The sequence below is a fragment of the Mobula hypostoma genome, chromosome 1 (genome assembly GCF_963921235.1).
Source record: "Mobula hypostoma chromosome 1, sMobHyp1.1, whole genome shotgun sequence".
Taxonomy (NCBI): domain Eukaryota; kingdom Metazoa; phylum Chordata; class Chondrichthyes; order Myliobatiformes; family Myliobatidae; genus Mobula; species Mobula hypostoma.
Genome location: NC_086097.1, coordinates 128,829,369 through 128,842,996, shown reverse-complemented (window position 1 = coordinate 128,842,996; position 13,628 = coordinate 128,829,369). Strand labels below are relative to the sequence as shown.

The following is a 13,628-nucleotide window of genomic DNA, read 5'->3' as shown; positions in this document are numbered from 1 at the left end:
TTGCAAACATGACAAACATCAATGAAATAAACTTAAATGAACATAAATAATGCAAAACTTGCATAACAAAATAAACATAAATATCATCACAACATCAGTAGAAATTGAAGGAAATATAGTATGGGAGAGAATTATGGCTTTTAGGTTGGTTCATGAACCTGATGGCTATGTGGACGAAGCTGTGGATGTTGTTCAGATGTCATAGACCTGGATTCTGTTGTTGCACCTTAGTGACGTAGGGCAGGTCCACCATCATGACCGTGAACCTGCAGCAAATTCAGGAGTTCTGCACATGCCTAGTTTCACAAAGAGCTCCCAGAGGCGCTGTATAAGTGATTTGACATTCCTGCGTAATCTGTACAACCTTTGCCACTGAAATGAAGTCAGCTAAAGTAAAATAAACAATGTATCAATGAACTCGCCTTTCTTTAAAATACCCGGAAAATCTTATTTAATAGCTTACTGAGCCATAATTATTAATCAGTAAGTTCCATGACTCTTAAAACAACTAAATCTGTTGATTGCAGTTTCCATAGACAAATATTTTCAACAAATAATATATTATTGTAAGAAAAATATGTGGTATTTAAGCTTCTGTTTTAACCGCAATGTGGCAGTTTCAGACTTTACCTCATGGTCTGTAAGATGTTAAGAGATGCCATCTATTTTGAATCCTTCAGCCAGTTTGATGTTTCTACAAGTCTATTCCAGGTTTTAAATTGCTGTAGATGAACTACTGTGTCCTACGAAGGACAAATGGCTTCTATGAGGAGTTAGAAGAGTTGGACTTGTTCTCCATTGCAAGCAAAAGTTAAAAGAAGGTTTAGAGCTATTGCTGGAAAACAGACTCTTCAGCTCACTGAGTCCACACAGATAACCAACCAATCTAATATATAGTCATCCTACTTTTGTTCTCCCCACATTCTCATTGACTTCCTCCACACCTACCGCAAGTTGATCCGGTATTGGGAAATGAACCTGGTGTCAGGTGTCAGGTCTCTCAGTGGGAGAGCATTTTGGGGATAGTGATCACAATTCTATCTCCTTTACCATAGCTTTCCTAACAGACAAGTTAGGAAAGCGTTTAATTGGAGTAACGGGAAATGTGAGGCTATCAGACAAGAACTCGGAAGCATAAATTGGGAACAGATGTTCTCAGGGAAATATACGGAAGAAATGTGGCAAATGTTCAGGGGATATTTGCATGGAGTTCTGCATAGGTACGTTCCAATGAGACAGGGAAAGGATGGTAGGGTACAAGATCCGTGGTGTACAAAGGCTGTTGTAAATCTAGTCAAGAAGTAAAGAAAAGCTTACGAAAGGTTCAAAGAAACAGGTAATGATAGAGATCTAGAAGATTATAAGGCTAGCAGGAAGGAACTTAGGAAAGAAATTAGGAGAGCCAGAAGGGGCCATGAGAGGGCCTTGGCGGACAGGATTAGGGAAACCCCAAGGCATTCTACAAGTATGTGAAGAGCAAGAGGATAAGACAGGAGAGAATAGGACCAATCAAGTGTGACAGTGGAAAAGTGTGTATGGAACCGGAGGAGATAGCAGAGGTACTTAATGAGTACTTTGCTTTAGTATTCACTACGGAAAAGGATTTGGCAATTGTAGGGATGACTTACGGTAGACTGAAAAGCATGAGCATGTAGATATTAAGAAAGAGGATGTGCTGGTGCATTTGGAAAGCATCAAGTTGGATAAGTCACCAGGACCGGACAAGATGTATCCCAGGCTACTGTGGGAGGCGAGGGAGGAGATTGCTGAGCCTCTGGCGATGATCTTTGCATCATCAATGGGGACAGGAGAGTTTCTGGAGGATTGGGGGATTGAGGATGTTGTTCCATTATTCAAGAAAGGGATTAGAGATAGCCCACGAAATTATAGACCAGTGAGTCTTCCTTCAGTAGTAGAGCAGTAGATGCAGTGTATATGGATTTCAGCAAGGCATTTGATAAGGTACCCCATGCAAGGCTTATTGAGAAAGTAAGGAGGTATGGGGTCCAAGGGAACATTGCTTCGTGGATCCAGAACTGGCTTGCCCACAGAAGGCAAAGTGTGGTTGTAGGTGGGTCATATTCTGCATGGAGGTCTGTCACCAGTGGTGCGCCTCAGGAATCTGTTCTGGGACCCCTACTCTTCATGATTTTTATAAAAGACCTGGATGAGGAAGTGGAGGGATGGGTTAATAAATTTGCTGATGACATAAATGTTGGGATAGTGTGGAGGGCTGTCAGAGGTTACAGCGGGACATTGATAGGATGCAAAACTGGGCTGAGAAATGGCAGATAGAGTTCAACCCAGATAAGTGTGAACAACAGGAATTCTGCAGATGCTGGAAATTCAAGCAACACACATCAAAGTTGCTGGTGAATGCAGCAGGCCAGGCAGCATCTCTAGGAAGAGGTACAGTCGACGTTTCAGGCCGAGACCCTTCGTCAGGACTCGGCCTGAAACGTTGACTGTACCTCTTCCTAGAGATGCTGCCTGGCCTGCTGCGTTCACCAGCAACTTGGAGTACTGTTCTCATTTGTGGTCGCCTCACTACAGGAAGGATGTGGAAACAATCAAAAGGGTGCAGAGGAGATTTACAAGGATGTTGCCTGGATTGGGGAGCATGCCTTATGAGAATACGCTGAGTGAACTCGGCCTTTTTGCCTTGGACTGATGGAGGATGAGAGATGACCTGACAGAGGTGTATAAGATGATGAGAATCAATGATTGTGTGGATAGTCAGTGGGATTTTCCCAGGGCTGAAATGGCTAGTACGAGGGGACACAGTTTTAAGGTGCTTGGAAGTAGGTACAGCAGAGATATCAGGGGTAAGTTTTTTACACAGGGAGTGGTGAGTGCGCGGAATGGGCTGCCGGCGACGGTGGTGGAGGCTGATACGATAGGGTTTTTTAAGAGATTCTTGGATGGGTACATGGAGCTCAGCAAAATAGAGGGCTTGGGTAACCCTAAGTAAGTTCTAAGGTAAGGACGTGTTCGGCACTGCTGTAGGTTTTCCAAGTTTCTAACTACACACCAGGGCCAATTTACAACAGCCAATTAACCAAACAGACCCCATGTCTTTGGGATGTGGGATGAAACCAGAGCACCTGGAAGAAACCCCTACAGTCATAGGGAGTCCATGCAAAACAGGGGAAGTGTGCACAATGCACATGCACAGCACACAGGTCAGGCCTGCACCTGGGTCTCTGGCATTGTGAGGCAGTGGCTCTACTTGCGGTGCGTTTTGTTAAAGACTGAAGCAGTTTTCAAAGAAAACAAGTCTAAAAAACGTGTTTCCAGCAGCAGGGGAGTCATAACCAGGGGAAGCAGATTTAAGGTCATCGGCAGAAGACACTAGGAGAATTGTTCATGCGGCAAGCTCCAGAACGGGTGGCAGAAACAGGTTTCTAACGTGCCACAGCAGTATTCCAGTTTAAGTTCCAACTTCAAAGAAGTATTATGCATCGAACTGTGTGACAGTTCCATTCCCCACACATTGTAATCAGAACTGATACCTAAAAGATATTTTTAGCATTTTCCTTCTTCGTCATGGGCTTCATCCATACTTACTTAACATAAATATTGCCTAACATTGCCTTCAGCATTGTGGAAATAGCTGACAAGGTGCATTTGTGTGGCACATCTAATAATGCCTCTGCCATGGAGGCATTCTCAGATCATTTCTCCAGACCGCAAATGCATCGTCTTCCAGTCAATATCAAGGGGAGGCTACAAGTACCTAAGGGTGTGGAACGTGGATATTGGATCCATCTTAAACATCAGAGTCTTGTTTAAACATAATGCCAGTTTTCCCACTGAACCAGCTGCATAGGTACTCTGGCCAAACCAGTAAGAGAAAGTCAAGTTTGAGTTTACTGTCATATGTACAAGTACCTTTGCGCACAGGTGCAATTTAAACCTTACCTGCAGCCACAACAGTAGGTCAGAGACTGTGTGTATTGTAACGTGTGACCTGCTCCCTGACTCTTCCCAGCCTCTCCACCGTGCCTCAACGGAGGAGTGCAGCTCTGTCTGTTCTCAGGAAGCTTGCCATCACCCAGGACGAAGCAGCCCTCTTGAAGGACTACGGCCCCATTGTAAACATTCATTCCCTTCATCACCAGTACATAGTGGCTGCAGCGTGCGCTAACAAAAACGTGCACTGCAGTTACTCACCCAGACTTCTCCCGAATAACCGGACAAGCCCATGAACTCTATCACCGACAGGGCCAAGAGTAGCAGATGCATATGGACAGCACTGCTTGCAAATTCCACTCTGAATTGGACACCATCCTGACTTGGAAATGTTAGCAATTGATAATTGTTTTATTTTTATCACATGCACCATGGTACAGCGAAAAGCTTTGATTTGCATGACATCCATCCAGATCATTTCATCACATCAGTACGTTGAAGTGGTACAAGAGAAAAGCACTAACAGAATGCAGAACATAATGTCACACTTACAGAAAAAGTCCACCGCAGACAGACAACAAGGTAAATTATGATTATGAGGTTAAACAAAAGAACATACATTTTCATCGCTGGAACAGTTACTACCCCACAACCATCAGGCTCTTGAACAAAAGGGGATAACTACACTCACTTGCCCATCCATTGAGATGTTCCCACAACCAATTATCTCACTTTAAGGACTCTTTATCTTGTTATTTCATATTCTTGTTATTTATTGCTATCTATTTATATTTGTATTTGCAATTTGTTGTCTCCTGAGCTCTGGTTGATCTGGTTATAGTTACTATTCTATAGATTTGCTGAGAATGGCTGCAGGAAAATGAATTTCAGGTTGTACTTGGTGACATGTATGTTCTCTGATAATGACATTTACCTTGAATTTTGATCTACATCCTGGAATTTCTTCCTCAACAGTGCTGTAGGACAACATTCACCTGAGGGCCAACAGAGATTCAGGAAAGTGCTGAGCATCACCTTCTCAGCAGTAATTAGCAATGGACAATAAATAAATGGAGACTTTGACAGATATGCTCAGATCCCGTAACTGAGCAACAATTTCAGCTAATTGGGTGAGAAGGTGCGAAGATGCACGAGGGAGCTGATTCAGAGACCCAAAGCTCTAGCATCAAGCTCAAATCCAAGGAACACCTCTGCCAATGTAACGGACAAATAATTTCACAATGACAACCTTGCCTCTTTCAAGGTTCGGGCTTCACCAGGTGTATTATACTGTTTGACAGTAGGGAGCTGGGAACAATATGAACAACAAAAAAAAGTCATTCATAGAGACTAGCAAACACCTGCTCCTTATAGTCATTGGATAAGGGATCTAATACAGATGTAACATGTACAATGGGTGGCATGGGGACAGGGGGCTGACTGACCTACTTTAGTGTTACTTGACTCTATAATTCCATGTTCCACCTGCTTCTTCTCCGTTTCTCCCTCTTCCTCTCCTCCTTCTGCTTATGCCAACTATGGTGGGTTTACAGTGGTGTGGAGCTGGTAGAGGAGATAAAGTCAGCCTCATCCTTTCAGAGGTTAAATGATCTTTCTCCTTCTTCCTTCTGTAACTGTCTCAGGTATTCGGTGCCGAGAACAGCGCACATTTTGTGCAAAAGCGAGTGAGCGGGCTAGACACTGGAAAGCAGCCCTCCACACCCCCTGAGCTCCGAGAGAGGCAGAAGAAAATGTGAGTATTATCATGCAGTGATAATGCAGCATTTTGGAACAGTGAAATGTCTCAATATATTTCATGGAAACTGCCATCATGAGACTATGGATTGATATCGATTGTTACTTAATGTCACCATAGATATGGTAGGCCAAAGGGTCTGTTTCTGTGCAGTAGGAGCCGAAGGGCCTGTTCCTGTGGAATATGAGCCGAAGGGTCTGTTCCTGTGCAGTACGAGTCGAAGGGCCAATTCCTGTGGAATATAAGCCGAAGGGCCTGTTCCTGTGCAGTGCGAGACGTAGGGCCTATTCCTGTGGAATATAAGCCGAAGGGCCTGTTCCTGTACAGTACGAGCCGAAGGGCCTGTTCCTGTGGAATACGAGCCAAAGGGCCTGTTCCTGTGCAGTATGAGCCGAAGGGCCTGTTCCTGTGCAGTGCGAGACGTAGGGCCTATTCCCGTGGAATATAAGCCGAAGGGCCTGTTCCTGTACAGTACGAGCCGAAGGGCCTGTTCCTGTGGAATATGAGCCGAAGGGCCTGTTCCTGTGCAGTACGAGCCGAAGGGCCTGTTCCTGTACAGTACGAGCCAAAGGGCCTGTTCCTGTGGAATACGAGCCGAAGGGCCTGTTCCTGTGCAGTGCGAGACGTAGGGCCTGTTCCTGTGGAATACGAGCCGGAGGGCCTGTTTCTGTGCAGTACGATTCTATGAAGAACAAAATAAGGAATAGGGCAAAATAAGAAATGAATAAACTGACGACACCCTCTCGCTCACTGCTCTTGAGGGAAGGTCCTTGCATTTGATTGATCTCTCTCTCCCTCAATGCCTTCCGAGGATGGTACCAGAACAAGATTTAATTGTGATTTGTGGATTTGGATTCCAACTCAGCTTTACGATGTGTTCTAGGTCTGATCACTCCATTTTTTGTTGCTACTTCTGGGTGATTTTTGAGTCAGGGCGGCCTGCAGATAACGAACACTGAGCTGAACTGAAATATGTCTTTTGATTTTGTGTTTTATATTCTGTGCTGGCCCTCATTTTTTTAAATTGCCATTTGCATGATCTTTTTTGTGTTGGGGGGACAGTGAGGGGTTGATGTTTTTCTTTGAATGGGCTGGTTCCATGCTTCTTTGTTTCTTGGCTGTCTGTGGGGAGGATGAATTTTAGGGCTATATACTGCATACGTACTTTGATAATAAATGTGATTTGAATCGCTGAACAATGGTGCTGTCAGTAATGCTGCTGCCTTGCAGCACCAACAGACCGGGTTCAATCCCGACCTCCAGTGCTCCCTGTGCAGATTATGCACGCAGTCATTGTGAGGACTTCTTTCGGGCAGTCTGGTTCACTTCCACAACCCTAAGACATATAGGTTGGTAGCTTAATTGTCTGCTGTAATGTCTTTGTGGATAAGTAAATAGTAGAAATAAGCATGGGCTGATGAAAATGTGAGGAGAATAGGCAGCAGGGAGAAGCTAGGAAATGGGATTTCTCTAGGTGCAGTTACTGCTGAACTGGGCCCACTTTCCAAGGTCTCTTAGAAATGATTAAGTACTAAATTAGCTTAAAATAATTAAAATAGAATTTACTATTGTACCAGGTTAATGTAGGGTAACCCTGGCAAGACTTGTCTGAATGCATCATTACAGTGGGTCCTTATCAATTCAAATGTCGGAATGTCAGCGATTCTCTTCAGAACTATCAGCCACGGTTAGCGCAGCTCTCTATAGTAAATAGACAATCTTAACAGCAATGTGATTAAATTCATCCTCTGATTTGTCTTTTGCATTAATTAATGGCTTCACCAAATGCAGAAAGCTCACCAGAACAAACATCAATTAAACTCAAACCAAGTTTCTCAATATAACTTCACAGTTAGATGGTAGCATTTCTTAGAAGCTGCAGTAATTGATTTGTTCATGATTAAATGAAATAGGAACATTGCCAAATAAGTAACTGCATGACAACAAAAAATTATACAGTATTTACAAAGTGTCTTCAATAATAATAAAGTATCCTTTGGTGCTTTTGAGGAGCATTTTCCAATATCTAAGAAGTTATAAGGACAGGTAACCAAAGATGAATTGGTTTTAACAAGCATCTTAAAAGAGCGTAAAGAGGTAGAAGTCAAGATGTTGAGAGAGAAGTTCAAAAATTAGGCAACTGAAGACATGGCAGTGGTGGAGCAGTGAAAATCGAGGACATGACAGAGGTAACAAGGTATCATAGAAACATGCAGCACAGAAATAGGGTCTTCACCCACCTACTCCATGCTGGGCAACAAAGACCCATCAAGGACAACTTAAGATTGACAACTAAGTGGTGGCTTAGTCTCTGAAGACCACACACTTTGAATGGGTACAAAAAAATCTCTAGAACATAGAACAGTACAACATAGTTACAGGCCTTTTGGTCCATGAAGTTGTGCCAGACTTTTAATCTACTCCAAGTTTAATCTAACTCTTCCCTCCTACATATTCCTCCAGTTTTCTTTCATCCATGAGTCTATCTAAATGTGTTTTTAAATGTCCCTCTTGTATTGGCCTCTACACTACTTCTGGCAGTGCATTTCCTGTCCTCACCACTCCCTGCATAGAACACCCACCCTATGCTTCCTCCAATCACATTAAAAGTGTGTCCTTTTGTATTAGCCATTGCACTCAAAAAATGTGATGACTGTCCACTCTATCTATGCTCCTTATTATCTTGTACACCTCTGTCAAGCCACCTCTCGTCCTCCTTTGCTCCAAAGAGAAAAGTTCTAGTGCGCTGAACCTTTCGTTGTAAGACACGCTCTTTCATCCAGGTAACTTCTGGTAAATCTTCTCTTCAGTCTCTCTAAACCTTCCACATCATTCCTATATCAAATTTCAAAGTAAATAATGACCAGAACTGAACACAATTCTCCAAGTGAAGTCTAACTGTAGTTTTATAGCCTCACCCCCTGACACTCTAAACAACCTTTATGTGTGCTTTGAGGCATGTAACATCACTCCAACCACGAAAGGAACCCACCTCCCAGGTGAGCAGCGACTGTCTGTAACAAGAGGAGATGTAGAAGGACTCTGCAGAGAGTCAAACCCCCACCCACCTTAGGCGGCTGGGCCAGACAACATCCCAGGCCAAGTACTCAGGAAGTGTGCATACCATCTCACTGATGACTTCACACACACTTTCAACACTTCACTTATCCAGGCTCCTATCCCCACATGCTTCATGGCCACGATCATCCCTGTACCAAAGAACTCTAAACTTTCAGAACTAAATGACTACCACCCAGTGGCACTGACAGTATGGTAATAGCCATATCAAAACTGCATTTCTGCCACACTGGACACTCGCCAATATGCTTTTTGACAGAAACTTTCGTGGGGTCCCAGAACACGTTCCACACAATCAAGAAGGCTCACCAATGCCTCTACTTTATATGGAGGCTGATAAGATGAGATGAGAGGAGATCTTATAGAAACATATAAAATTATGAAAGGGGTAGATAAGATAGAGATAGGAAAGTTATTTCCACTGGTAGGTGAGACTAGAACTAGAGTACATATCCTCAAGGTTCAGGGGAGTAAATTTAAGACAGAGGTGAGGAGGAACTGTTTTTCCCAGAGGGCGGTGAATCTATGGAATTTTTTAGATTATGAAGACACGCAATCCTCTTTTATTGTCATCCACTACATAGTGTACTGGGTGGGCACAGGAGTACATTCAGCCAGAGACTCATTCCACCGAGATGCAACACAGTCATAGGAAGTCATTCCTGCCTGTGGCCATCAAACTTTACAACTCCTCCCCTGAAGGGTCAGACACCCTGAGCAAATAGGCTGGTCCTGGACTTACTTCCTGGCATTTACATATTACTATTTAATTATTTATGGTTTTACATTGCTTTATTTGTACTCTACTCTTGGTTGGTGCAACTGTAACGAAAACCAATTTCCCTCAGGATCAGTAAAGTATTACTATGACTATGACTATGACTAGTAATGTATGCATTAAGAAATGATACAATATTCCTCCGGTGTGATATCACAGAAACACAGGACAGACCAAGACTGAAAAACTAACAAAAACCACATAATTATAACATATAGTTACAACAGTGCAACAATACCATAACTTGATGAAGAACAGGCCATGGCACAGTAAAAAAATTCAAGGTCTCTCAAAGTTCCCACATCTCACGCAGACAGGAGAAGGAAGGAAACTTGCCTTGCCATGCTGACTACAGTCCCACTCTGAGTCGTCCGAAAACTTCGAGCTCTGATCAGCCCTCCAACACCAAGTACCGAGCACCATCTCTGCCGAACGCTTTGACCTCAGCCTCGGTCGCCAGCAGCAGGCAAAGCCGGGGATTTTGAGGCCTTCCCTCCGGAGATTCTCGATCACATAGTGGCAGCGGCAGCGAACCGGGCATTTCAGAAATTTCTCCAGATGTTCCTCTGCTTCTCACGTCCATCTCCATCAATTTTCTGCCTAATGAAGCTGTGGAAGCTACCTCAGTAAATATATTTAAGACATGGAATAGATTTTTGCATAGTAGGGGAATTAAGGTTTATGGGGAAAAGGCAGGGAGGTGGAGATGAATCCATGGTTAGATCAGCCATGATCTTTTTGAATGTTGGAGCTGTCTCAATGGGTCAGATGGCCTACTCCTGCTCCTATTTCTTATGTTCTTATGTAAAGAGCTGGACTATGTACATCTATACTTAGATCCTTCTATAGGAGAGCATCCTAACATACTGCAGAGTACAGAAACTTCACAGCTGCAGGCAGGAAGGCTCCGGAACAGGTAGTCAAAACTGCCCAACACAACACTGGCACCAGCCATCAAACGATGTAAGTACAGAAAGGTACCGGAAAAAGTTCAGCAATATCATGAAGGATCCCACCCATCCTGCTCACTACGTAGCATCCATGCAAGGGCCACCAGTCTCAAAAACAGTTACTTCCTCCAAGCAGTAAGGCTGATCAACACCTCCACCCACCAACCCCCACCACAACCACCACTTTATCATTTCCTGTCAGAGCCACCTTATGTACAGACACTCCTGTACCTAGTGTCACTTTATGGATATACAATCAATCAATCTTTGTATATAAGCTTAGGTATTTATTTTTTATTATTGTGTTCTTTATCAATCATATTTTTATGCTGCATCCAATTGGGATTCCATTCTCCTTTACCCTTGTGTACTGGAAATGACATTAATCGATCTTTATTCTTAAATCTACAGCTTCAACATTACCTTGCAGTGCTTGAACTCAACCACACCCCCCCCAATTAACAAAAGGAAAACATCATACACCTTATTTACCACCTTGTCAACTTTTGCAGCAACTTTAAGGAACTGTGGACTTGGACTCCAAGATCCCTATGTTCCAACACACTGCTAAGAAACCTGCATTAACTTTGTACTCTACTGCCAAGTGTGACCTACTAAAGTGAATCACTTCACACTTTCCTGTATTGAATTCCACCTGCCACTTCTCAGCCCACCACTAATCCTACATTTTCTTTCTCCCTGTGTTTTCATAAACTCTTCCCATACTTTACCGCTCTCCTACATTCCAGAGACAATGTACAATAATGAATTAACCAATCTTAGCATCTTTGGGATGAGGGAGGAAACCATAGCACCCAAACAGGGCAAATGTGCCATGGAGGAGCTTGTAATCAGTGGGAAGTATGTGTGAACAAAGGTTTTACTGATTGAGAGCTAATGATGTTTTCCCTCAGTGGAAAATTCTAGCTCCAGAAGGCATAGTTTCAGCAAGAGAGAAGATGGAAATGAGATTCTCTTTTCTCTCTGATAGTCATGATTTCATAGGATACTCTACCCAGAGAGCAGCAGAAGCAAAAACTTTGAAACTATTCAAGTCCAAAGTAGATTTTTGGACTGAAAAGTTTCAGGACTGAATAGAGCCAAGAGTATGTGGAGTAATCAAGTGGTGTTGGGGCCATAATTAGATTAGCCCTGACCTTAATGAATGGTAGTGCACCCTTGAGGGGCCATATGGCCTATTCTAGCCTACATTTCTTTGGCTCTTAAATAACAAATGCAAATTTGTTAAAGTGACAGATTAACTTAAATATATGTTTTGTCACAAATATTTTTAGCTTTTTGAGTCATGGAATATTTTCCTTTGGTTGTATGCTTTATTTTGAACAACCTTAGTTTTTATAAATGTCAGCACTACCCTGTTCGTGGCATCTTTGAGGGTAAAGAAAGCCCATGGCAATTCCAACTGCTGGCTTCCATCTTACATTAGCGCCGCTAGGAATGTGAATGACTCTCTAATTTTATTTCATTCCTTGTAAAATTATGTTATTAGCCAAGGCAAATGCATAAATGAAAGCATAGCAAAAGGGAGTAATTAGATTCTAAACATTACCGCATCCATAAAAGCTTATAGCATTCACATTGACAGTAGACAACCTGTAAATGGTGAATTGTGGTTTTAAGCTGCATGAGACAATTATTAACATAAGAACATAGGAACATAAGAAATAGAAGTAATAACAGGACGTTCAGCTCTGCTAGTCAGTAGGGTATGTCTGATCTTTTACCTCAGCACCACTTTCAAATATAAACCCCCATATTCCTGGGAAATACAATGTTGCTGGTCAGGTACACAGGTAGGAAAGGTTTAAAGATGAGCCAAATGCAGGTAAATGGGACTAGCTTAGATGGGAATATTGCTTGGCAGAGACTATTTTGGTTGAAGGACCTGTTCACGTGCTGTATGACTCTACTACTCTGATTTCCTTATTTTCTAAAAATCTATTGATCTCTATCTTTAATACTTAATAACTAGACCACCATAGCATTCATGGACAGGGCCGAAAGATTCACTGACTTTGTGAGTGAAGGAACTTCCTCTCATCTGCATTTTGAATCATATCCTTTTTTTAACAATTCATATCCCTGGTTTGCAATACCACATCCAGAGGGAACATCATCCCTGTGGTTGTCTTGGAGGAATTTTGTATGCATCCCGACATGTTGAAGAAGAAACTGGATATGGTTGCTTGTATGTTATCCCTCATGAAACAAATGCTTAGATGACGTAGGCAGATCTTAGAGACCAAGTTCTTAGCTCACTGAAACTGGCCACACAAGCAGATGAAGAAAGTAATGAAAGCATGTAGCATGCTTGCCTACATTGGTTAGGCCAATGAGTATGAATCAGGAAGTCATGTTGTAGCTATATAAAACTTCGACTGGGTTGTACTTAGAGTATTGTGTGCAATTCTGGTCACTCAGCATCTGAGCTACAAGAAGAGATTGGACAAATTGTTTTCTCTGAACCATTGGATGCCAAGGAGAGGCCTGGTAGAAGCTTATAAGTTTATGAGAGGCTTAAATGGAGTGGGCAGTCAGAATCATATTCCCAGGACAGAAATACCAAGTACTGGGGTACATGCATTTAAAATGAAAGGGGAAAAGTTTAAGGACGATTTGCAGGGCAAGTTTTTACACAGAGAGTAGTAGGACACTGGAATAGGGAGAGTGGTGGAAGCAGATACAATGGTGGCATTTTAAGAGGCTGTTGGATAGACACATGAATATACTGGAAGTAAAAGTATATGGATCTTATAGAGATAAAAGAGAATTAGTTTAGCTTATCATGGGTGCAGATATCATGGAACTTTGGGCCCATTAATCTGAGGTACTGTAATATATGTTCGTTGAATGGAATGCTAATCAAATTGTATGACCCAATGACTGAAAATGAGCTAGCCATTATTCCAATATCTGCTGCGGTCACCTAAAATGGATGTTAGTCTCCTTTGCATGAAACAAAATCTTTCAATTCTGTTTGAGACAATTCATCGGGGCTGATAAGGTAGAGCTGAGATAGCCTGTACAAAAGAGCTGAGAGTGGGGGCAAGTTATGAGCTGGCAGATGATAGGTGGATCCAAGTGAGGAGGGATTGATTGGGTCAGGTGGGTGAGGAAAGAGTTGAAATAGCAA

The 13,628-nt window shown here is 42.6% G+C and overlaps 1 protein-coding gene across 1 annotated transcript in view; it reads left to right on the top strand.

Annotated features, from left to right (window-relative positions):
• Window positions 1-13,628, top strand: part of ofcc1 (orofacial cleft 1 candidate 1) — a gene marked incomplete at its 5' end in the record, with an annotated part of 305,954 nt that overhangs the window by 283,953 nt on the left and 8,373 nt on the right. Inside the window, one exon of the mRNA XM_063042829.1 lies at window positions 5,556-5,665. Within this exon, the coding sequence (XP_062898899.1) occupies window positions 5,556-5,665 (110 nt within the window). The remainder of the gene's footprint in view (window positions 1-5,555; window positions 5,666-13,628) is intronic.